Genomic DNA, 25,033 nt, shown 5'->3' with positions numbered 1-25,033 from the left:
TACTGGAGAGTAGACACCAGATTTAGGTCATAAGCCAAAGCGTCCTGGTCTGAGAAATGTGAGCAGGAGTTCCTTGGGATCTTCCAGCCTCAGGCCTCAGGTCAAGTACACCAACTGACTGAGGGGATGAAAGCTTATTCAGAAAAATGCTGGTCTTCCTGCTTAATAGGATGCCGTCAAAAGTTTGATATCTGCACTCTCACACCCCCAGCTTTGATTTCTCTCACAGAATTTAAGATTATACTACTAGCACAGTCACTTCAGTCATTTTAGAATCTTCATATGAAAACCAAAATAAAATTGAGTTCAAATGGTTACTTTTTAAAGTAAACATTACATACTGAGAACAGAAGGTCTACTTTGTTTACTGACCCTGCAAACAAGGTGTCTACGGGCTGTAAATGTGATGCATACATATTTTTTTTAGCAACAATGAATGTGGTAAAAATATGTTACATTTGCCTGGTACTTACTTTCTTAGAGAAACAGTGTTATCTATTTTGAACTCATAGGATGAGGGATATGTTTAATTATTTCTGTCTTCATTTTACAAATAAGTTAACTGAGGTTTCCAGAATCAAGCAATTCACCCAACGTTTTGTAGCTGGTGTGTGGCAGAATCAGAGAACTAGGGTTAAAATTCAGATTTCTGGCCCCCAGTCCACAAAACAATGATGTCACTCTTTGAAATCAAATGTAAAGGTGCTCTATTCTTTTTTCCACACAGCTATCTTATTTTTTAAGAAAATAGAACTATGGAGACCTGAATTTACATAGTTTGTGAATCAGGTTGTGTTTAATAGTATTGCAAAAAGTTTCATGATTTTGCCAGAAGATTCCCGTGGTAAATACAAAACACCACTATGACAATTACAAAGTATGCCAAAAGGCTGCAGTGATGGGGAATAATAATTAATAGGAGATTTAAATAATGCTATTAATATATTTAACAAAAATGAAGCTCTGGACTCAACAGCTAGAGGGATATATATCCTTAAGCACAAATGAAATATGTACTCACACAATAACAACTTACATGCCTGGAGCACTTGTTCAGTGCTATATTTATAAATATTATTCCATTTAATCCTCTTAACAATCAAGGAGTGTTATCTTTTCTCTGCTCTTCCTGGTATACAGGTGAAGAAACAAGAGGCCTAACAAGTTTGAGTAACATTCCCTTGGTCATACTGCTAATAAGTGAAAGAACCAGGGCTTGAAATAAGATCTTTCTTTAACTTCAAGATCAGTGTTTATAACTCCAAGCCATATGACCGTCCTAATGAAGGGTGTACTTTTCAGCAGCAGCAGACACTAGTGTTGCGAATGGAGCTTCTGTTGACTAATTCTGGCAGAGAATGGAGTGAAATCACACAACCAGCTGCCATTGAACAATTGTTTGTTGTGTTTGTTGTGATGCCAACACAGCATGGGAGAGTTGTAAAGGATTTTCTCTCAGTTCTATTGTCTCAGAGCACAGACCACGTCCAGCATTTTATTCTTTCACTCTAGGCAGCTGCAGACCACAGATGGCTTCCTAGCATAGGCAATCATTATAAACCTATTAGACTATTTTATGATCTCACAGGATTTTTACCATGTCTGCATTTCCCCCTTTTTCAATACAGATGTGCTCTTTTGTATTGACAGATAAGCTTTAAAATCTTTCAAAAGGAAGTTAAGTAAAGATTGTCACCATAATTCACCCTTCCTAAACAACCAATGAATTTTTGCTGTTGTTACTGTGCTGGGCATGGTGATGTCTTGGCAATATTATGCATTTTCCCAGCTTTTATAAGTATGCACATATATTTCAGGATGGAGGCCTAGAAGAACAATTTTGTTTGCAAGCTGGGATGCAGAAGAATTTGGTCTTCTTGGTTCCACTGAGTGGGCAGAGGTTAGTTGATAATTCGATATAACATACATTTTCATAATAATAAAGCAGTTAGTATTTAATTCACAAGAATGTAAGAATAACTGGTCAATCCAGCCAGAAAATATTCAAACTTTTTTCCGGAAAGTCTGAAGCAACATATTCTTGTTCAAAAATCAACGATAAAAATTTTTTCGTCACTTGAGAACTAAGTTTTGTTTGAACTTTTAAAGCCACTTAATGTCAATTTTGGAAATAATTTTATCTTCGTTGTCTGGGAGTGTGATAGTAGCTAAGTAAATTCACTAGAAACTGGACATCATAATAAGATATAATGTTTTAATTTTTTCAAATTAACTCCTAAAGCTAATCACATTTAAATACTCCTTGAGCTTGTACTGTCTTCCTCATATCGTAATGACCTACTCTAAATCATGCTAAAAGTGAAGTGGAATGCCCCACCACAGAATATTTACTAGGCTCCTTGGAAAGTAATTTTACCTGCATGCATTGTTGGCTTTGTGTAATAGAAGTGTTACTTGTAAACATATGCAAAATTAACATCCCATTAACTTCTAGTCATGCTATAAATATTTAGTTGGCTCCTATTATCTAGGAATTATGAGAAGCCCTGTAAACTTCAATTTTCTCTGGGGTAGAAAAAAAAGTAGTGCTCCTGTAGACAAAGATTTATGCTGGCATCAAGAAGAGCCTAAATATTTTGAGGTTGATTTGTCTCTTTCATCTTATTTTCATTACCTAGAGCTGCATGTTTTTTCACTTTATTTCTTACAGTCAGGACACTTAGAAAATTGCTTGTTTTGGAGATTCATAATCCACTTATATCAAAAAAATCCTGCTATACTTTGTCAGTGTTTTAAAGCTGAGGAAAAAAGTTTTTACAGTTGTAACCAGTAGATGGTGTCATAACACAGGAGAACTTAATTTGAGGGATTAAACCATAGTGTGGTTAAGAAATCACCCCTGGGCTTCCCTGGTGGCACAGTGGTTAAGAATCCTCCTGCCAATACAAGGGACACGGGTTCGATCCCGGGTCCAAGAAGATCCCACATGCTGCGGAGCAACGAAGCCCATGCACCACAACTACTAAGCCCACGTGCCACAATTACTGAAGCTTGCGCGCCTAGAGCCCGCGCGCCGCAACAGAGAGCAACTCGCCGCAACTAGAGAAAGCCCGCGCACAAAAGCCCGCACACAGCAACTACCCAATAAAAAAAAAGAAATCAACTCCTTTTCCACTCACTGTATTATGAATGTGGATAGTCTTATCTCAAATTTTAGTCTTAAAAATGTTTTGCTTGTTATTTCTTACCAATGACCTTTATTGAAATTCTTTCAAACATATGCTTGAAAATCTTACATGTCAAATTTGGGGTGAACTTGGGCCAACTTAATTCAGAAACCTCCATACAATAAATGTAGATGTGCATTTTTTTAGAAAGGGGTTATGGCTATTTGTTTGTTTATTTATTTATTTATTTAATATTATAGGAGAATTCCAGACTTCTTCAAGTGCGTGGTGTGGCCTATATTAATGCTGATTCTTCTATAGAAGGTGAATATTATTGGTTTCATAGGAAAATATATGATCTTGGTAGTAACAGCAGTTTAGTTCGTAAATTATGCACTAACTAGGAATGCAAATCCATGAACAGGTGGTGAGGGAATTTGCTGCTGGTTTGTCATGCTCATGGCAGCTGTGAGCTCTAGGGTGCTGATTTGGGCTCTCGAAACAACACTATGATTTGTTTGTTTCATCTGGCAGATTACCTTATCTATGGTAGGAATTCAGTGAATATCTGTTAAATGAATAAGTCAGTTATGGAACTAAAGATTTCTATGATTTTAGAATGGGGTAGCAAAAAGGTATGATTTAACTACTGTCATCATAATATCATGCATACAAATTTTGAAAACAAATGCTGATTTCCCAGATTTCATCTTTCACCAAGAATTTTTTCTTCTTAAATATTTTTTTCTTCAATTCAGCAAATATTTACTAAGCACCTCTCTGTGCAGTGTACTTTCCAGGATTTCAAAGGAATTAGGGGTTAGTAAAGAATAGTTTAGTACTCAAGAGTTGAAGACTCAGTATAGATGATAAAATAAATCAGTCTAGGATTCTAATATATGCAGGTACTCTCAGAAGGATATTATCGGACTGATCTTGGAGTTCAGAAGAGAGAATGATAGCAACGTCAGGAAAGGCTTGAGAAATGAGATAGGCATCGAAGACAGGACTTTTAGAATGGATTTGCTTTGATAAACAGAGATTCAAACTAAGGGACAATCTCAAGTCCATTTTCAAGAAACTGAAACAGTCCATTGTCACTCACTATACTGTAGCCCCGCACGAATCTTTCTGTCCCTTGACCACATGCAACTTCTCAGCCGTTGCAACTGCTGTTCTCTGTACTCAGATTGCTGTTCGACACACCATCTGTTTAATTCTTATTCTTACAGTCTCCCCAGGAATGTTATTTTTTTCTGGGAAACCATCTTTGTAGCATTCATCACTGCTGTTATTAAGTAATTATTTGTTTTATAAACCCTCTCCCTTCCTAGACTATATTTTTCTTCCAGGAACAGGCAGGATCATACTTCTTCATTCCTGGATTCTTAATGTCTTATTAAATAAATGGTGTTTGCATGGGTGCAACAAATGAATGAATAAATGAATGAAGGGTGGACTTATAGAATATTTTCTTTAGTTTATTAGTAAATCTGCCTTGTCAAAAATAGTTGGAGCATTGCATATTGATGGAGGCGCATTGACATTTACATTTTCTTCTTTGTCCACGCATCTGAGCTGCACTGTCCCCTAAGTTAGTTCGTGCGTTTCAGTTACCTTTTCTTCCTTCCTCTAACTTTCCTTAGTTAGTGGCTCAGGGCTTGGCCTTATTCCCGGCATTGCTACTTTCTGTTATAGTTATGTGACCTCAGGTTGTTACTTTCTGACTTCTCAATAGAGTTACGAAGAGCACATATCTCAAAGGCTCTTGTAAGGGCAAAAGAAGTTAATATTTGCAAAACTCCCAGACTTGTGCCTTGCACAGGGTAAATGTTCAAAAATGTTAACTTGGATTATTATTATCTTTATTTATTTATTTACTGGCCGTGCCACACGGCTTGCGGGATCTTAGTTCCCCAACCAGGGACTGAACCCAGGGCCCCTGGCAGTGAGAACACAGAGTCCTAATCACTGGACCACCAGGGAATTCCTTATTATCCTTATTTAAACACACATATGAAGATGAAACACCTTTGCCACACAGAATAAGTATACCAAACATATATTCTTCAAAAGTAGAATAATGTTCTCTCTATTGCTAGTTTTTTTTTTTTTAAGACTTGATTTTAATGCATTTTTTTAATCTTTGATTTTGCTGTTTACGTCATTCCCTGGTTTAAAATGCTGCACTGTCTCCCCAGCAGTTTCAGGATCAAGAGCAAATAGCACACTCATTACTCTGTGATTGGAACACAGCTTGTCTCACTTTGTTTTATATTTAAAATTTTATTAACTGTTCATTTTTCAAATAATAAAATAAGTCATCTATTAGCTTTCCAATGTTAAAATGCAAAATTTACAAAGAAAACAATTTCTACTGAAACCATTCTCAAATAACCCTCTCTTCAAAGGAACTACTGTCCTCATTTTGAGGTGTTTCCATCATGTTGACATTCATATATAGAATTTAGCTCACACAAAGTACCAAGCAATGTTTAAATATAAACATTTATTTAACACAATATTCCTGTGAGGTAAGAACTTTTATTATCTGTCTTGTATAGAACATTTGCTTGGGAGGAGTAGGAGGTGAAGATTTGGAGAGGTGACCTGAGGCTGTTTCATGTGTGGCACCAAGGGTCATGGTGAGGATGAATTTTATTGAGTGAGTGATGAATTGGAGAGTTTTGATCAGACTTAGGTTTTATTTATTTATTTATTTTTGGCCACGTGTCTTGTGGGATCTTAGTTCCCCAACCAGGGATCAAACCCATGCCCTCTGCGTGGAAGTGCATAGTCCTAACCACTGGACCACCAGGGAATTCCCCAGACTTAGGTCATAAAGGGATCATTCTGGCTAAGGAGTTAGGAACGGTCTTTGAATGGAAGAATAAAGTAAAGAAATGAAATAGAAAACAAACTATCTTCTTGTCTTTCAGGAAACTACACTCTAAGAGTTGATTGTACCCCACTTATGTACAGCTTGGTATACAACCTAACAAAGGAGGTAAAAATAATTACATGGAATTTTAAGTTCTACAAATGATGTTTTCTTGAGGTGGCATTATTATGTTAAACATCTGTGTTGTTTTATAACTTTTGCCCATTTCTCCCACACCAATCTGAGGCAGTCTATGGAGAGCATTGCGTCTACCATCTCCATTTGAAAACGAGAAAACTGAGCCCAAAAAGCATTAGCCGCTAGAGTCACACAACTTGTTCAAGTAGCTGAACCAGGACTTGGTCCTGCGGTTTAACTCCTTAATTTTAAAACTGGTTTTTACTCTTTAATATAATGATACCGATTAATTTAGGACTCTGGAAGGGTTGACATTTCTAACCGATTGAGAAAGAGAATGTGTAAAAAACCAGGTGCTGACTCCTGGGACAGAGACTGGGTAAGACCATGTACCCAATTCCTGATTTCCTGCTGTGGGCTTCAGTCCACTGAGCTAAAGTTATCTTAATTCTGACAGCAGCACAACATACTGAACCTGGCAGAGAGGTGGTGCCTGAATTTCTATAGGACCAACAGGCAACTCTTCATTTTAATTCTCCTGCCCCATAAAGCCACCATTCCTAAAGTTAGTCATAAGGAATGTTTCGCATGGCAGATTTTTGCTGTTACTGCTAATTACCTGATTTGAACTGGAAAGGATAAAAAGACTTGCTTATTTAACAGAATTACCAATTGAAATGTAATTACCAGGAAAGGCAATTATTTCCCTCAGATAGGGATTTTAAATAGATCCTAAACATGTTAAGCTTTGGTTTTCCAAGCATGGAATTTAATTTATTAACATCTCCAGTAGGAATAGAAAAGTTTAATTTGGCACTAATCTATTCATATTGTTACTTAAGAGCTCTGTCAGGTGCCTGCAGTTTTACAATTCCCATGAAGTGTATACAAAATTAAATATCTGAAACATCGTGTCTCAGAGAATTCCCACCATTTATGTAATTTGAGGTCAATGCTAAGGAAGCTTGGCAGTTATATTTGTTTACCAGGTAGATTGGTGGCACCCTGTGACAAATGCAAAAACACTACTTTCTAGGTCAAGTTTGAAATTGTATGATGCTTGACAGTTTTGGATTTTTTAAATTCTGTTTTTGTTTGGGGAAGGTGATTCGTGGTATTTCAAATTTTAGTGATAAACTGTGACTTCAGTAATATATTTCTAAATACATTATTTCAAATTCATATTACTTAAAATAAATGGAGTGGTACTGTCCCTTGTATCAAAGTTTTGTGTAAATTTGTAAGCTTGAGTGAAATTATTTTGTTGCTTTATGTATTGATATTTTATGACTTAAGATGCTGACATAACTTCTCTCTCCCCAAGTTTATATAAATTTATCTGTGTTCCCATCAACTTTTGCACATCCGTCTATTATAGCACCTAGCACATGAATTCCACATTTTTATTTATAGTTCCCACTAGTAGATGGTGTGTAATTTGTATTATTAAACTTTGTATGGCTGACACCTACAAAAAGTCTTCCACAGAATAGGTAGTCTATAAAATTTTTTGAGTTGAACCTGTTAAAAAATAGAGCATAGGACTTTTATTAAATAAAAAATAAAAACTTTTTATACCATATATTATTCAGTTACAGTTTAGTGAGTATTAGTTACAGTTTAGTGTACTAAACGTTTGGCATAACATTTAATGCTCTGAGTTTAGCATTCAAAAGTAGGGCATATTGTACTCCCTTAGAATTCTCATCTGTAAAATCTGAAAATGTATTGAAAGCCCTGTGTTTAACACAATTACAATAAATACTCAACTAATTAAATAAAATATTAGTGCATTTGTTTTTTATGTATTATTTAATGACAACTTGTTATGTATTATTTGACAAACTTGTTGGCACAAGCAATATTTAAAAAAAACCAAAAAAACAAACCTTCCCTTAACCAGCTTGCTTCTTTTCATTTTTTTTTTATAAGTGGAGGAGGAATGTGTTTTTGAGAGTAGCCTCCCTTAATTTGGAAAAATAGACCAAAAAAAAAATAAAATCTTACAGTGTGACCATTTGTCTGAATACAATGGCTTGGTAATAATTTGGTATAGCTTTCTTTTCCATACACTCCATGTATTTTTTTTTATAATAGGTGCATTATATATAATAACATGAGCATTTTCCCGTATTGTCAGAAACTCATTGTTGTAATTCTTAATGACTGCTAATGTATGAATTGCATTCCTTATTTTCCTGAATATAATTTGGCTACTCATTCCCTGGTTAATAGATATTTAGGTTTTAAAACATCTGATTTATAAGTATTCTCTCTCTCTTTTTTTTCCCCCCCTTTTAACTTGTGTAGCTCCAAAGTCCTGATGAAGGTTTTGAAGGCAAATCCCTTTTTGAGAGCTGGAATGAAAAAAGCCCTTCACCCGAATTCAGTGGCTTGCCCAGGTAAACAAAGAAAACTCTTTACTGAATTCAGTATGGAATTGTGTTGAAAATAAAAGGGTAGTTTCTTTCAACAAATAATAAAAATTTAATTTAAAATTCTCTGATATCTGTTAAAGAAAAAGTGATGCTTAGGTTTACAAATAAAATTGTTACCCAAAAACTGGGTTTGCCTCCTGGTGGGTGTCAGCCAAACGGCACAACCAAGCCAAAGAGCAGTAGAAGGAAGGATGTATTACTTGCAGCAAGTAAGGAGAGTACCGGGGATCTTTTCCAAAGCAGTGTCTCCCTGGACAGCAAAATGGGGGAAGTTTCAAGTTAAGGGTACATACATATTCATGAGAGGGTTTGAGCAGAGGAGAATTCAGTATAGAATTGGGGCAAAGTTTGACAGAGTCCAAGCTTTAGTTGATTGAGTTCAGAAAGGGTCAACATCATCATTCCTTAGGTTTCAGCTGATCTGGGAATTGAGTGCTCAAGGGGATCCAAATTCTGCAAAACAGCTCAAAAATGTTCTTCAGGCTAATCTTTACCATTGTAGCAGAACTGGGAGTCTTTACAACTGATTTATTATCTTTGCTATTGTTACCTCTCTTGCCTGATAAGTAATTTGTTCCTAAATTCTCTTGCTGCCTTAAGATCATTAATTACTGAGACCTGTTCAAGGATAAGCATTGTGGCCAGGATTTTACCACAAAATGGCTTAGGCCAAAAATGAGTTGTTTTATGTCAAGAAAGCCATGCCTAGTTCTCTTTCTCCAGGGACCCCCCTACCCTATCTGCTTACAAAATATTGCTGTGTGTTTTGAAATTAAATCTGTAGGCCATCAAAATATGGTTCACTTTTGAATAGGTAATTTATACACATGGCACCTAAGTCTGTCCTCTCATCACTGTGTAAATATTCTTTTTTCTGAACATTATACAGTTAACAAGTGTTTTGTTAACTGCATAATGTTCTAAGAAGAATATAGGCATCATTTCAGGTTTAGTTGTGTCTTCACAAGCATGGGAAGAGGAATAAATATCTCAGTAGTTTGAGATTAAAGATAACAGTGCAAATAATTTAAATTTTTAAGGATGGGAATTAAATCTGAGTTATCTGAAAATTTTCTGATTCTTTTAACTTTATCATGTACAACAAATATAGGTAATAAAAAAAATTAGTGAAGGAAAATATTTTCCAACTTCAATAATCTTTTTCTAAAAAAGCAACATACAATTGTGATATTGTAATTCATAATAAGAAGTGCATATTTGGTCCTCCTGATCTCTTACAGAGCTCCTAAACCCCTGGAATTTTCTAAGTGATGAGAGGGACAAAGGTGTCTTTTGTTATGTTAATGAGGTGACACGGACCCCACTTAAGGTGGGGGATAGTTGATTTGAGGGTTGGAACTTTCAGTCTGACCTTCAACCTCCCAGGAAGGGAGAGAGCCTGGAGGTTGACTCAGTCACCAGTGTCCAATGACTTAATTGATCATGACTATGGAATGAGGCTTTCATAAAACCCCAGAAGAGTTGGGTTTGGGGAGCTTCTTGGTTGGTGAACACGTGGAGGTGCTAGAAGAGTCCGGTGAGCCCGGACAGGGCGTGGAAGTTCTGATCCCTTTCCCATACCTCACCCTATGCATCTCTTCCATCTGGCTGTTCTTGAGTTATAACCTTTCATAATAAATTGATGATCTAGTAAGTAAATGTTTCTCTGGGTTCTACGAGCAGCTCTAGCAAACCCAAGGAGGTGCTCGTGGGAACCTCCCATCTACAGCCAGTTGGTCAGGAGCACTGGTGGTGGTTGTGTGTTGAGGGGGGACAGTCTCTTGGGACTGAGCCCTTAATGTGTGGAACCTGACCCTATCTCTGGATGGACAATGTCAGAATTGAGTTGAATTGTAGAATACCCAGCTGATGGCCTGGAGAATCGCTTGTTGTTGGTGTGGGGAACTGCCCCCGCCCCCGACAACACACACACAAACAGGTTGGAATTGGATCCAGAAACCCAAAAGAACAATGGTCACCTCTCCCTAAAACAGTCTTATGGAAGTAGATATTTTGTGATCAGAATTGACATTCCCCGCCCTTTTTTTTTGCTGCTTATATCTAAAATATATCCAAGGCAATATATCTAAAAATTATATTTATAGTATTGAGTGGAGATTAGTTTAATTTATTTTGATCTGTACTCAGTGAAGAAGTTACTCAAATAATCCTGTATTTTATCCCTAAAAGGATTAGCAAATTAGGATCTGGTAATGATTTTGAAGTGTTCTTCCAAAGACTTGGAATTGCCTCAGGCAGAGCACGGTACACTAAAGATTGGGTAAGTCTATCAGTAAGTTCTTCATGGTTAGTTATGAATATATTTTAGCTAAACAAATAATTCTGGATCAAAAAAAGTGACTTAAGCACCGTGCTTGTTCCATCTCTGATTCTGTTCAGCAAATTGAAATTCTTTCATATTTTAATTGGTTTCTTCTGATATCGATCTGCATGTTTGTAAATAATATGCTTCTACTGCTACTTCTTTCTTTTTCAGTTTTAGGTATTATCCATTTACTTCTTACTAGGAAAGCTAGGCATTCAGTTCTCTTATATCACTTCTTCTTCCAACCCCCAAATGCTTTCCCTCATGGCATTTTTTCAATATATAGTTGTGCTACCCTTGTTGATTAGAAGACATGTTTTTCCTCCGTGTATCCATACTTAACTCACCTCAAACTCTTAGTATATTCAAACACATCAGGTGAACTGGCAGAGTCCATTTTCCCCGTAGGGGCTCTTCTGCTCCTCTGGGTTCTCTGGTTATTCTTTCTGCCTGTGGCACAGCTCTTGGCTGTGAAATTTTCCTTCACTAAGAAATCTGAGAGTATCTTCATTTCACTCGTATTTTGGATTTTCTGTTTCCCAGATTTGTCTTCCTTTTTCTTATTTACTCTCCACGCTTTTGGGAGCACATCCTTCAGGCACTTCTTGAAAAGGGTGAATGACAGCTAAACACCTTGCATGTCTGTTATACTACACAAAATCCTTCAATAATTTGGGCACAAAATTTTGCTTGAAAATTCTGTACCCTTAGAATTTTGAACTCATTGCTTCATTGCCTGTTGAGAGATGTTGTTTGTTCCTTGATCTCTTTCTTTTCTATTTTTTTAATTTATTTATTTGGTTGTACCAGGTCTTAGTTGCAGCATGCATGTGGGATCTAGTTCCCTGACCAGGGATCAAACCCCGGGCCCCCTGCCTTGGGAGTGCAGAGTCTTATACACTGCACCACCAGGGAAGTCCCTTGTTCCTTGATCTCTTGTCTCTGTTTTTTTTTTTTTTTAATAAATTTATTTATTTATTTATCTATTATTTTTATCTGCATCGGGTCTTTGTTGCTGTGTGCGGGCTTTCTCTAGTTGCGGCGAGTGGGGGCTACTCTTCGTTGTGGTGTGCCAGCTTCTCATTGCCATGGCTTCTCTTGTTGCGGAGCACGGGCTCTAGGCATGCAGGCTTCAGTAGTTGTGGCTCGGGGGCTCTAGAGCGCAGGCTCAGTAGTTGTGGCACACGGACTTAGTTGCTCCGTGGCATGTGGCATCTTCCCAGACCAGGGATCGAACTTGTGTCCCCTGCATTGGCAGGCAGATTCTTAACCACTGCGCCACCAGGGAAGTCCCGCCTCTGGTTTTTTTTTAAAGGAAGATTTTAGTATCTTCTCTTTATGGCTGTGTTGCCCTTGGTGTACATGTGTATTATGCCATTTTTAATACGCTGAGCTGGGAACAAAGTGGACTCTTTGTTCTGGAAACCTATGTATTGTAGTTGGAGGAAATGTTTTTTTCTTTGATTATTCCCTCTTTCCTCTTTCTCAAACCATTATTAATTTGTTTAGCATCTGTAGCATTATTTTCCAATGTCTTTATCTGTTCTTTTGTGTTCTTATCTGTGTCTTTTTCTACATTCTGGGATATTTTTCTCAACTCTGCCATTCATTCATTCTTTTTTATTGTTTCCCTCCATTCCCCGTAGTACCTCCTTACTGTGGGTTGATTTTATTTTAGTTTGTGTGCTTGGTCTGTATCTTTCAAGTTAAAGCCTTTCTTCAAATGCCTGGCCCTCTTTGGCAATGTATCTTATTTGGGAGTGAGACCATAAAAAGCTGATTGAAGCCCTGTAGGCAGGGGTGGTGCTTTTTGTAGGGGGAGCTTCACAAGAGAGGGATTGAGAATGCGTGTTCTTGTTGGTTCATTGGGAGCCAACTAACGCTGAGAATCTATAGGTCTTTTGTCTTGGGCTAGTTATTCTCCCCAGACAGAAAATCTTTATAATCTCTTACCATGGGGGTTGGTGATGAGGGTAGATGTTAATATTATCTACATTTTACTTATGAGAAAACTACAGCAAAGAAAGGTTAATAACTTTTGGGTTAATAACCTCCCAGAGTTATTTGGTAATAAGCCATGAAGCCTGGATTCACACTCTGGCAGGCTAATTCCAGAGTCCACGCTCAACACATCACTATATAAAGTGTTCTGTTATATCAGTAAAAAAAAAAAAAAAAAAAAAAGAAGAAATAGATAAGCATCTAAACGATGGGCAAAAGGCATAAATCAGCAACTCGGAATTTGAAAAGTTGTTCTCTCTTGCCTTTTGTGTATGTTCTTGTTTTTCTATACCCGTCTGAGCATTACTTCTTTACTTAGTGAGATTTTGGATCTACTACTGAAACCCTCACTGTTCACTCTTCACTTGTCAGCACACTGCTTGTCAGAAAGTTATTCATGGAATTTCAGTCATTAAACGATTTGCAACATTGCCCTATATAATATTGTATCATGCTTATTTCCTTGCTTCTAATGATTCTCTGTCTTCTTAAATTATTTTCACCCAAATGCAACATTATCTTGTCTTTACTTCAGAAACATTTCTGTTACATCTCCTGTTTTCTTAAAGGCAAGAATGTTAGGTTTTATCCAAGGTAATTTTCATAGTATTGTTTATGTTATATACACATACTTTTTAACTGGTGAAAACCTGGGGTAGGTTTTAATATTATATTAACCCTTTAGTAAGTGGCTTATTGAGGTACTTAAATACTTTCCTTTATTCATTGCTGACAGAAACAGTCTTACTAATATTAACAGTATCTATGATACTATGCATTTTGTATAAGTTATCTCACGAGAGATATATTTTGTTTTTTGGGTTGTTTTTGTAGGCAACAAACAAATTCAGCAGCTATCCACTGTATCACAGTGTCTATGAAACATATGAATTAGTGGAAAAGTTTTATGATCCAGCTTTTAAGTATCACCTTGCTGTGGCCCAGGTTCGAGGAGGAATTGTCTTCGAACTAGCCAATTCCATAGTGCTCCCTTTTGACTGTCGAGATTATGCTGTCGTTTTAAGAAAGTATGCTGATAAAATCTACAATATTTCAATGAAACATCCACAAGAAATGAAAACATACAATGTGTCATTTGGTATGATACCCTTCCTTTTTCAAAATTCACAGTCTGTTTCTATTAATCTCTAAAATGTAATGATCTACCTTAGGCCCATTTATTATTTATTGCTATTCCATATGATCAAATATTTTATGCATATAAATGTATCGTCCATTTCATTGATGCCTGTCTTGCAATATACAAAATATAAATACCCTGTTAAATACAAAAGAGAGCAACCTTCTATATTGTTCCCTTTGCTTGAACTATAGAACAATACCATTATGTCCTCATTTCTATTTCAGAATCACTATTTTCTGCAGTGAAGAATTTTACAGAAATTGCTTCTAACTTCAGTGAGAGACTCCAAGACTTGGACAAAAACAAGTACGTTGTATATATATAGATATAAGTTATGCATGTAATAGATATAATGAAAAAGAAATACTAGCTGACATCTTTGTTGTTGAAGTATCTTTGGAAAGTTTTTTTCTGCTTTCTTTCTCTTCATTCTAACAGGGCTATACAAGGCTGCCATATCTCTCAAAGAGATATTTTTGACATTCTGAGTGTCATATGTGCTGTTGAGAAATGCTGGTACCTTCTTTACTACCAACTGAGTGGTAGTTAACAAAATTTCTACCTTAACATTGAAGGTCCTCCACTGTGTGTCCCCATCTTTTTCCAGTTTTATCTCCTGTTCTTTCAACATCTGTAAATCATACTTCAACCAAGCTCTCCTATTCCCAAAACACACCTTCTTCCTCCCTTTTCTTAATGTCATTACCCACACAAGGAGTTCCTAATCTCCACTTCCACCTGGAAAAATTCTCTATATCCAGACTAGGAAATAAGGTAAAGCCATTAGTTTTTTTTCAGATGTTAAGCATTTGGGATTAATTCTTGTAAAATCACAAAAGTAAAACATAATATGAACAAAATTTTAAGACTGGAGAAAAAGAGAATGTTAGGGACAATTTTTTAAAGGTAGAATTTTGAGAGTGAATATCTACTATATATTAAAAATATCGTGACGATACAAATATCAAATCCTTGGAGACTGATGCAAGAATACATAGAAAGACAAAGAGCAGACAGAACAAAAAATAGACCAGTGATATATAAGGATGTATTTGTAATGAAGGATACATTAAAGTCAAATGAGAAAGAAAGGTATTCAACAATAATATTGTATAAGCTCTTTCAGGAATTGATAAAAAAGTGAATTCAAAATCTCACTTCATATTCTATGCAAAAATAAACAACAGGGTTAGAAGAAATTTTTAGTAAAAATTGAAATATCTTGGAAGTGAGATTCCAAGTTTAGAAATAACAATGCAATCAGATTTGAGAATATTAAAATGGTTAATAATATGGAAACTGATACTCCAAATCAAAGATAAAAGACTGGAAAAACTCTTTTCCAGAAAATATGGACAGAGGGGTAATATAGGTATAATAAAAATATGTTTTTTGAAAATTGATAAGAAAATCAAAAGAACAAAGTTGGAAATATTGGCACTAGACAAGAGAAATCATTCAAAAAGAAGATACCACCTGTGCAGAAACAGGTAAAAAAAATTCAAATTTACTAATAATTCAAAAATACAAATGAAAATAATGTCATACTATTTTCATACCAAATGAGTAGCAATTTAAAACTTGTTTGTGCACATTGCTACAGGCAGTACACTGAAGCAGATGCTCTCATGTTTTTCTGATAGCATTGTGAATTGCTTTAAACTATTAAAAAGCATAAATACATATTGTTAAAGTTTCTAGGGCTATGACAGGGTTCTTACACTTTGCCATAGTATTTCTATTTCTTGAATTTTTTTCTTTAGGGAAGAGTCTCAAATTTGAGAGAATAAAATGGCTTCTCAGAGAAAGTTACAAATTATAATACCAGATAATTCAAAACAGCCTTAATACCTATGAGGACAGAAATTACTAAACAATCAGATGTCCACCCATTTAAACATTTTGTAAAGATTAATACTGATGGTTATAAAGGAAGTATAATAAGATATTTGTAATAGAATGTTAAGCAAACAAAAAGGTCATAAAATTGTACATATACAATATTTTATTGAATATAGAGAAAATCTTACAGAAAACCAATTAGTATAATAATCGTGTTACCCTTGGGTGAATAGGAAGATTTTTTTTCTTATACTTTACAATTCTTTCCAAATTTTTTATGTGAGTAAAAAATTCAACAATTATAAATAAATTTTAGAGAAATGCCAAACACCATATAGTCTATTAAGCTGATTTTCTATCATTAAATAAATGACGTTTCTTCCTTGTGGAGAATTGCTGTTGGCATGGTATGGTAATCCAGGACACTGAGCTTTCACTTCCTTGAGTATTTCTGTATTTGTCTTACCATCTCTAAATGATAGTTAAGGTACAGTTTGTGTCTCTATATTATGTTTACATATCCTGAAACACCTGGAGCTGTGCTTTGTACATAATATGAGTAAATGCTGGCTAAAGTAAATTAAAGTGGATGTTGAGTTTCTCAACCAAAACTTTGAAATGTGAGGAAGAGACACTTCTTGAATCCTGCTTTTCTTAAATCAATCCCTTAACCCATCAAAGGATATAGTGTTGACTCCTTGGTACTTTTATGCTCACATAGTATTCAACCTCAAGACCTACCTCCTCCAGCCCTAGGGAGGCCAGCCTGCTTCTGGTGGAAATAGATCCTGTTTACGTACGTCTGGTGCTGTGAGCATTTACCTCCCAGGGATATTTCAGATTGAACCCTGCTCTGTACAAGGAACATCCAAATGGGGTGTGTGCGTAACCACATGAATTTTTGTGTTTGTAGCAATGCTTTATGAATTTGGTTCGGAAACCTGTAACGTCTTATTGAAATTATGGTTCATTCAATTGCCGCCTTTGTTAGTTTATGTGAACTGCTCACAGGTAAAGTGTATGCCCAGTTTACCTTTATACTATTGTAAAACCCGAGTTCTTGATGCTAAATAAATGAAAGTTGAAAATAGCTCAAATCCAAACTGTGGGGCCTTTAATTAGTCTGTCTTCGTGTTGTCAACATAGTGCAGTTGAAGGAATAGTACTGAGCTACTATTCACTCTAAAACTTTCTAGTTGTGGACCTGGGCAAGTCATTTAGCTACTGAATCTGAGTATGTCATCTGTGGAACAGGGTTATTATCCTGCATAACTTGGAGGACTGCTCTGAAGATTAAAAAGAATAAATTTTGTAAACTTTCAGAATAGTAATGGGCACATTGTTTTATTATTAAATCTAAAAAATAACAAAACTAAGATAATTAAATTTTTATATAAAGTAATTTATGATTCCTTATGGTAATGGTTATTTCTCATTAGTTAATTAAATTATGACAGACTTAATAGGTTGAATTTAATAACGTTGTTGCCCTACTCCAGGCTTGCTGGTAAATTTTCAGTTGTATTGAGTCATTTTTATTACAGTAACGCTGTCCCACACACTTTGGAATGTGAGCTCTGTGAAAGCCAAAAGTGTCTGATACATAGCAGGCATTCAAATATTGTTGAAAGGGTGAAATAAGCACCACCCCTTTTGTTCATGATAGTGAACAAAAAGTAATAATGAAAATATTATTAGCTGTCATTTGGTAAATATGTATAATTCCCCAGGTATCCTACTAAACATTAATAGACTATTCCATTTCACTATTAAAATGACTTCTATGAACAGATTTTTATGAGACTTAAGATGAAAAAAGTCTTGCCTATATTTGAATACCTAGGTTTATCAATTAATTCTTTCAATATAAATAAAAATTACTATATTTTTTTTCCATGGGCACATTGAACTTTTTCGGTCCTTTTATAAGCCTCAGCAGAGTAGTATTTTGTAGGATTTAAAAAAATGTAACTATGCATGCTACTGTTCTTAATTTGCATGTTATAGGAATTTAAAATATATTAGCTGTGTTTAGTTTTGTTTTGAACTTTTAGTTTGCTGGGTAGTGCACATATTTTCATGAAGCTATAACTGTATTCCTTTCCTTTTCTAGCCCAATATTATTAAGAATTATGAATGATCAACTTATGTTTTTGGAACGAGCATTTATTGATCCTTTAGGATTACCAGACAGGCCTTTTTATAGGTAAGGATAAAAATATGACTCTTTATTTTAATATAATTTTTTTCTTATTTTTTGCTCTGTGGGAAAAATATAGTTGATTTCTTGCAAGCATATAAAAAATTCCAAAATATATGTAGTAAATGATAAATATATTACTTATTTATATAATGTAATATGATTACTACAGATCTTTATTTTATTATCTTTTTTGTTTGTGTATATAAAAGAGTATATGTTCATTGCAGGAAATTTAGAAAACCCAGGAAGTCAGAAGTAGAAAATAAAAATCTCCCCAACTCTACTTGTCAGATATAAAATCATGTTTGTCCTTTGGTAATACATAAGTTTAGCCCCTCTCTTATTTTATTTTGAATATATGTGTATTTATGCATATACATAAGGCATAATAAATATATATTTATTTACTCTATCTCTTAATGTTGACATTTAGTTTTTTTCTAATTTTTGACAATCATAATTATTTCTGATAAACACCAACTGTCCCCAGGTTGATCTTACTAAGTATTCAGAAAGAATTAGATCATTGACCAGCCAGAAATGACCTCATCTTTCTGTTTAGGGATTATCTATGAAAGAATTGGAATTGGGCGTAAGGGCATCATCCAAACAGGATGAATGGATTCCCCTTAGTGGCATAATCATGTTCCTTTCCTTCTTTACCTCTTTACTGTGGAACTTGTCCTTCTCTTCCAGGGCTGTTACATGCGCTGGCTTAGCTCCTTCAGTAAAACATCACCTTCTTCCTAGGTCATGTTGAATGTTATAAAACTGTTTTTAATGATTCTTCATGCTTGACGCTAGGTATTATAACATGACTTCTTTTTTAAATAGGAGAAAAACACAATGATAGGTTGTCTGGTCACAAATGAAACCCTATAATCACAGTTGTGCTACATTTCAGAGGATAGAGTGGTATTTTGAAGTCATCACTTCTTGCAGTGTGCCTTGAGAGTGATCACTTCATCTCCCAGACCTCAATTTCCTCCTCTTTGAAATTATAATCTCAACTCTGTAGAGTTTATTTTCAAGGATTAGAAAAATGATTGGTAAATAATTTAATGCCAAGCGTGATCCCTAGTAGGTGACAAGCTGCTGTTGCTATCGTTGTCATCAGTTTTGTTGCTCTGAGCCACTTTACGTCATCTGTCTAAAGTCAAAATATAATTAATTGCCACATATTTCATAGACTAGTCTTTGGAGATTGAACTTGTAAATTTAGTTGACAAGTGGCAATTAGAATTCTACAATCCATGAATTGTAGAATGTCCCTGTTTTTTCCCTTGTATATATAATTCGAGCAACTGATAGCAAACTATTTTTATCAACAGACATGTCATCTATGCTCCAAGCAGCCACAACAAGTATATGGGGGAGTCATTCCCGGGGATCTTCGATGCTCTGTTTGATATTGAAAGCAAGGTGGATCCTTCCAAGGCCTGGGAAGAAGTGAAGAGACACATTTCTATTGCAGCCTTCACTGTGCAGGCTGCAGCAGGAACTCTGAGAGAAGTAGCCTAAGAAGTTTCTTTGGGGAACACATCGAATTAGTATGATGTATCACTCAGAAAGAATCATGTTGGATGTACTGATAAACTGAAAAATAAAGTTGTGTACATATATATACATATATAGATACAGATAGATACATATATCCACCTTGGCATTCTTTTTTCTTCTCCATATAGATCGAATAAGAAAGATGGATGATTTTTATTCTGTAATTATAGAAAGTCATTCTGAAGTTGGACTATGTGTTGAAATTAAGGAGAGAGTAAAATTTTAATACACTTATGTGGCATTATCAGAGAATCATGTCTAATTCAGCACTTACAAAACTACTCCTGTCACTGCACATGTAGAAAACATCAGTTTGTTATTTGTTGTGTATTTTTAGAATTTTTATAAATAAAATTGTACCATGTATATTTTTCTAGGACTTGATTTTTTCACTCACCTTTGACATTTCATCCATGTATTATTCTGGCTGTAGGTCATTAGATTCCACTGACACAGAGCATTCCCTTGCATGGATATAACACTTATCCTTTAGCATTCAGTCAAGACAGAGAAACCACACAGAAACATAAACAGAAAGTTAACGTAAAGAATGATTAATTACAATAGCATTGGAGCAATGAAGTATTGTCTAGTAAAAGGTAAAAAGAAGTTTAAAGAATATAAGAATTACAGGGGTGACAGGGTGAGAGAGTGTCATGGACATATATACACTACCAAATGTAAAATAGATAGCTAGTGGGAAGCAGCCGCATAGCACAGGGAGATCAGCTCGGTGCTTTGTGACCACCTAGAGGGGTGGGATGGGGAGGGTGGGAGGGAGGGAGATGCAAGAGGGAAGAGATATGGGAACATATTGTATATGTATAACTGATTCACTTTGTTATAAAGCAGAAGCTAACACACCATTGTAAGGCAATTATACTTCAATAAAGATGTTTAAAAAAAAAAAAAAAGAATTACAGGGACTTCCCTGGTGGTCCAGAGGCTAAGACTCCGCACTCCCAATGCAGGGGGCCCGGGTTTGACCCCTGGTCGGGGAACTAGATCCCACGTGCTGCAACTAAGAGCCCGCATGTCGCAAGGAAGGTCCTGTGCGCCTCAACTAAGACCCGGCGCAGCCAAATAAATAAATAATTATTTTTTTAAAAAACAGAAGATAAGAATTACAGATATATGGAGCAATCACTGTCCCTTGGATTGAGGACTGCAGGAACATGTAGATGTTTCCTTAAGAATAAATTAGGCCATTGTGTAAATCCAATCAAAATGATTTGAGCTTGTGTTTACACCTAAGATAACCTAATCTTCTTTAACGTACAATATCCTAAGAAAAGTCTAGTCTTTGGAAATTCTACAAAAGGCCTAAAGAATACAATTCACAGTATCCAGAAAATAAAGATCTTCACTGGTGGACATTAGGATGCCAAGTACAGCCGCCAATTAGTCCTCTCTTACAAAGCAAACAGCCTGGCTGATTTTGACAACTTTTCCTCTAAAATTATCATCATGAGACCGTTTATAATGCTCATCTATTGCTATGGAATTTGGAGATAGTGGGTTCCAATCCATCCTCTCTTCCTAAGACTGCTTGAAATTGTTCTGTCAGTTGAGGATTTGAAAACAACGTGTCTCCCATGTAATAGGTGGTTTGTCTAATTCCATAATGCCTAATAAGGTAGCCACATGTAGATATCAAGCTCTTGAAATTGACTAGTTTGAATTGAGCTGTGCTGTCAGTATAAAATGCATGCTGGACATCAAAAACTTAGTATAGAAAAAAGAATGTAAAATAGCTCATTAATATTTACAATATTATTTATATTTTTAATGATAATTTTTGAATATATTTGTTTAAGTATATTACTGAAGTTCATTTCAAATGTTTTTAATTACCTTTTATGATGTGGACACTAAGAAGTTTAAAAATACGTATACGGTTCAGATTATATTTCTATAAAAATTTTATTATTATTGTATTCTTTAAATCTTTTTTGCATTAAGCATTTCAGTTGTATTTTATTCAATCTTGTGATTAATTTAAGCACGTTTTGAAAAATTGTTTTGTGTTTGCCTTATCTTTCTAACTATACAGTAAGTTTTCTGGGGCAGAAGGCTCAGCTATCTTGTTTTGGTTCACCCACCATACCTGAAAGGCAAAGGTAAGTGTTTCATATAGACTGGATGATTGTGTTGAATCAATTGAGAACACAGGTAGTGAAATGCAATACTTTATATATCTTTAACACCTTTAGTTTATAGACGTACCTTTAAATAAATTTCAACGAGTTTAAATAAATATTTAAACTTGTTGATTGACAGCTCAGAGTTATGTGTAAATCAAAAACTCTGGGAAAAAAAAAGAGCAAAAATATTACGGTCTCCTCTCAGAAACACAAATAGGGCACCCTTAGTCCATTTTAGAAGAGATTACTGCATTTATTCCATTTTATAAGGGACAATTTGTTACCTTGAGTTGATTCACATTATAACTTGTGGTCTTGAGGCTTTGAAATATGAAGGGAAAATGGGTCAGTAAGAATCTAAACAAAAAAAATCGAAAATATTTTGGGCATTTAAAACAGAAGGAATGTAATGCAAGGAATTGGTTGTACTGCTGAAATGAGAGGCGAGAATAGAAATAAGAGACAGTGAAACCACTCAGAGGTTAGCAACAGCAGGAGCCACCACCAGACTAGACTGTGGAGAGAGGATGGTAGTGATGTTACTTATTTTCAGAGCCAGAGTCAGGGATGGAGGCTGGAACCATGAAGGACATGGTGCCCTAGGCAGAGAGGAAGAGAAGAAATATAGTGACTTCTCCCTTTCTCTCACCCTCTAATGTCCTTCCAGAGCCTGCTAGACACCAGGTTGTATAAAAGTTTTGGAATCTCAGCCTGTAGTGTCAGGCTACATGAGATAAAGAAGAAAGTAGGGGGAAGATGTGCAAAGATTCTGAACACATTCAAGTCCCAGCCTGGACAGTCCATTCTTTTTGGCACTCAACAGCTATTTTCTTCCAACTATGTATTTCTTATGCAACTGCACAAATTAAACAAAAACCAATGATGGAATATTTTAATTGAATAATATTAAGGATGCATCCAAACAAAACTTTTGAGATGCAATTAATGCAATGCTTAGAAGGCAATTTGTAGCACTAAATGCATATAATTAAAAAGAAGAAAAGCCTACCTCAAAGAGGTAAATAAAGAAAAGCAAATCCATGCCAAATAAACTAGGATTAAAATAATAATAATAATTGCAGAAAATTCTGAAATTAAAAAAAAAGCAGACAATAGATAAAGTCAACAACATAAAAAATTGGCTTTTTGAATAGAGCAATTAAACTGATAATCCTCTAGCAAAAAAGGAGGGGTGTTTAAATCAAGAATAAAAAGGCAAACGTATAGATTCCTTAGTTGTTAATAAGGTAATAAGAGGTTTTTATGAACAATTTTATGTCTTGGCACTTGACAATTTAGATAATATGAACAAATTCTTCGAAAAACACATCTTACAAAAGCTGACAGAAAGATAAATAGAAAATTTGAATGACATTATTTACACTGATGGAACTGAATCCATTATTTAAAAAAAATTTTTGTCCACTGATCTTTTGGTGAAATTTTCCAAAATTTTAAGAAAACAAAAAACAAAACACCACAAATTTAGACAAACTCTTCCATATATCAGAGAGAGAAATAATACTTCCCAAGTCATAATTTTGATACCCAAGCCTGACAAGGGTATTATGAGAAATGAAAATTATGGTACACACTCTCACATAAATATAGATGGAACAATTCTAAACAAGATATGAGCTAATCAAACCTAGTGAGAGATAAAGGCATAATATACCATGTCCTAGTGGAGTTTGTTTTAGAAAGGTAAAGTCTTTTAACACCTGAAAGCAGAATAAATGCAAATCACCTCATTAGCAGGAAAAAAAAAATATATATATATACATATGCAGGAAAAAAGCATTTGGTATAACTCAATGTTCATCCATAATTTTAAAAATTATTAAAAAAGAAACAGGAGCAAAATTTTACAATCTAAGAAAGATTATCTAAAAAAATGTATAGATAGTATCATATTTATGGAGAATTTGAAAGTTTTCTCCTAAGAATAGGAAAGAAACAAGATTGTCTGCTATTACCACTTGTACTCAACACCATTATAGATGTCATATTCAATGCAATTGAACAAGAAAAAGAAATAAATCTTATACGAGTCAAGAAGAAATAAAGCTGTAGTAATTTGAACTATTAACATGATGTGATAGTGTGGTTAGAAAATTTCCTGAAAGCTATAATTAGTGGAATTAATAAGAGAGATAAATACATTTCTATAAACAATAAAAAGGGGAAAAGGAAATTTAAAATGCATTTAAAATATTAGCAAAATATCAAATACCTAGAAATAAGTCTAAAGAAAGATGTAAAATTTTATGTACATAAACCATTAATTACTATTAAAAGAAATTAAAGAAATATGAGTGAATGGAGAGAAAGCCCACATTTGTGGATAGGAAAACAAAATATGGTAAAAATGTCAATCCTCCCCAAATAGAACTCTAAAGTAAATACCATTCAAATAAATAGTCAAGGAAGCTGTGTGCAGTGGGTGTGTGTGTGTGTGTGTGTGTGTGTGTGTGTGTGTAATTGAGAAGCTGATTTTTAAATGTATGTGTGTGGCTGTGCCTCTTAGAAAATGGTTTATGCTCCGGAGAATAAAGGATAGATCACACACATAAAGAGGAATTTGTGTTATCAACCTTATCACCTCAAGCCTTCCCATACCTAAGTGGCTCAAATGAAAATTCTACCATATGATGGAGGGCAACATTTGTGTGAAAGGAGATAAATTGTAGTAGGAACAGGGCATAAAGATCTGTCTAAAAAGGTCCATATCAGCTTTTCACTCCTTCAAGCAGTGAGCCTGAGTTTACATAGGATTTGGTGACCCAGGCTGCTGCAGTGGACTTAACATTCTCAGGAAGTCATAATACCTTTCATTACTCATTACCTACTACATGAAACTATTTCTAGATTTAAAAGGTGGCAAGCTCCTTTTCAATCTTAGGGAAAACTAAAAACTTTAAGAGAACTACCAAGATTTCCCCAAGTCAGAAAAGCTCTTTTCCTCCCAGGCCTATAAATTTGGGTTTCTTGAGTACCTTCGAAAGACAAACACTTTAAACAGAATTATTTCAAACTGGATTCCTAGTATGCTGGTTAGAAGCGCTTGCATCCTAGGTATAGAAGGAAAAACACTATGATACACTAAGTTGTGGAGATAGCTGTGTTATAAAATACTTTCAGATGCTCACTTGAAACCCAGTCCTAACAAGCTTGTAGCTGCTGCATTCAGGTTCTTGCTATCCAGCATATTGATAATGCCAGGTTGAT

General features: G+C 35.1%; 2 protein-coding genes across 6 annotated transcripts in view; both read left to right on the top strand.

Moving 5' to 3' along the window:
* Nucleotides 1–20,027, top strand: part of FOLH1 (folate hydrolase 1) — a 63,315-nt gene extending 43,288 nt beyond the window's left edge. For 2 of the 5 annotated variants that reach the window (XM_082410155.1, XM_082410152.1), the window contains 9 exons: nucleotides 1,818–1,900; nucleotides 3,389–3,452; nucleotides 6,068–6,135; nucleotides 8,458–8,549; nucleotides 10,776–10,866; nucleotides 13,747–14,011; nucleotides 14,281–14,362; nucleotides 18,012–18,104; nucleotides 19,433–20,027. In XM_082410155.1, the coding sequence (XP_082266281.1) occupies nucleotides 1,818–1,900; nucleotides 3,389–3,452; nucleotides 6,068–6,135; nucleotides 8,458–8,549; nucleotides 10,776–10,866; nucleotides 13,747–14,011; nucleotides 14,281–14,362; nucleotides 18,012–18,104; nucleotides 19,433–19,622 (1,028 nt within the window). In that variant the 3' untranslated portion in view covers nucleotides 19,623–20,027. Of the gene's footprint in view, nucleotides 1–1,817; nucleotides 1,901–3,388; nucleotides 3,453–6,067; nucleotides 6,136–8,457; nucleotides 8,550–10,775; nucleotides 10,867–13,746; nucleotides 14,012–14,280; nucleotides 14,363–16,619; nucleotides 16,776–18,011; nucleotides 18,105–19,432 lie in introns of those variants that run through there. The other 3 variants (XR_014250194.1, XM_082410154.1, XM_082410153.1) reach the window with 3 other exon arrangements.
* A 281-nt stretch (nucleotides 20,028–20,308) lies between these two features.
* The window catches only part of LOC309636750 (tripartite motif-containing protein 64C-like), a 31,044-nt gene continuing 26,319 nt past the window's right edge, over nucleotides 20,309–25,033 (top strand). The window contains exon 1 of the mRNA XM_082410196.1: nucleotides 20,309–21,781. The gene's annotated coding sequence lies outside the window, so the exon portion shown is untranslated. The remainder of the gene's footprint in view (nucleotides 21,782–25,033) is intronic.

Source organism: Balaenoptera physalus (genome assembly GCF_965194825.1).
Source record: "Balaenoptera physalus genome assembly, chromosome: 10".
Lineage (NCBI taxonomy): Eukaryota > Metazoa > Chordata > Mammalia > Artiodactyla > Balaenopteridae > Balaenoptera > Balaenoptera physalus.
The sequence above is the reverse complement of the archived record's forward strand: the minus strand, read 5'-3'. Positions and strand labels throughout refer to the sequence as shown.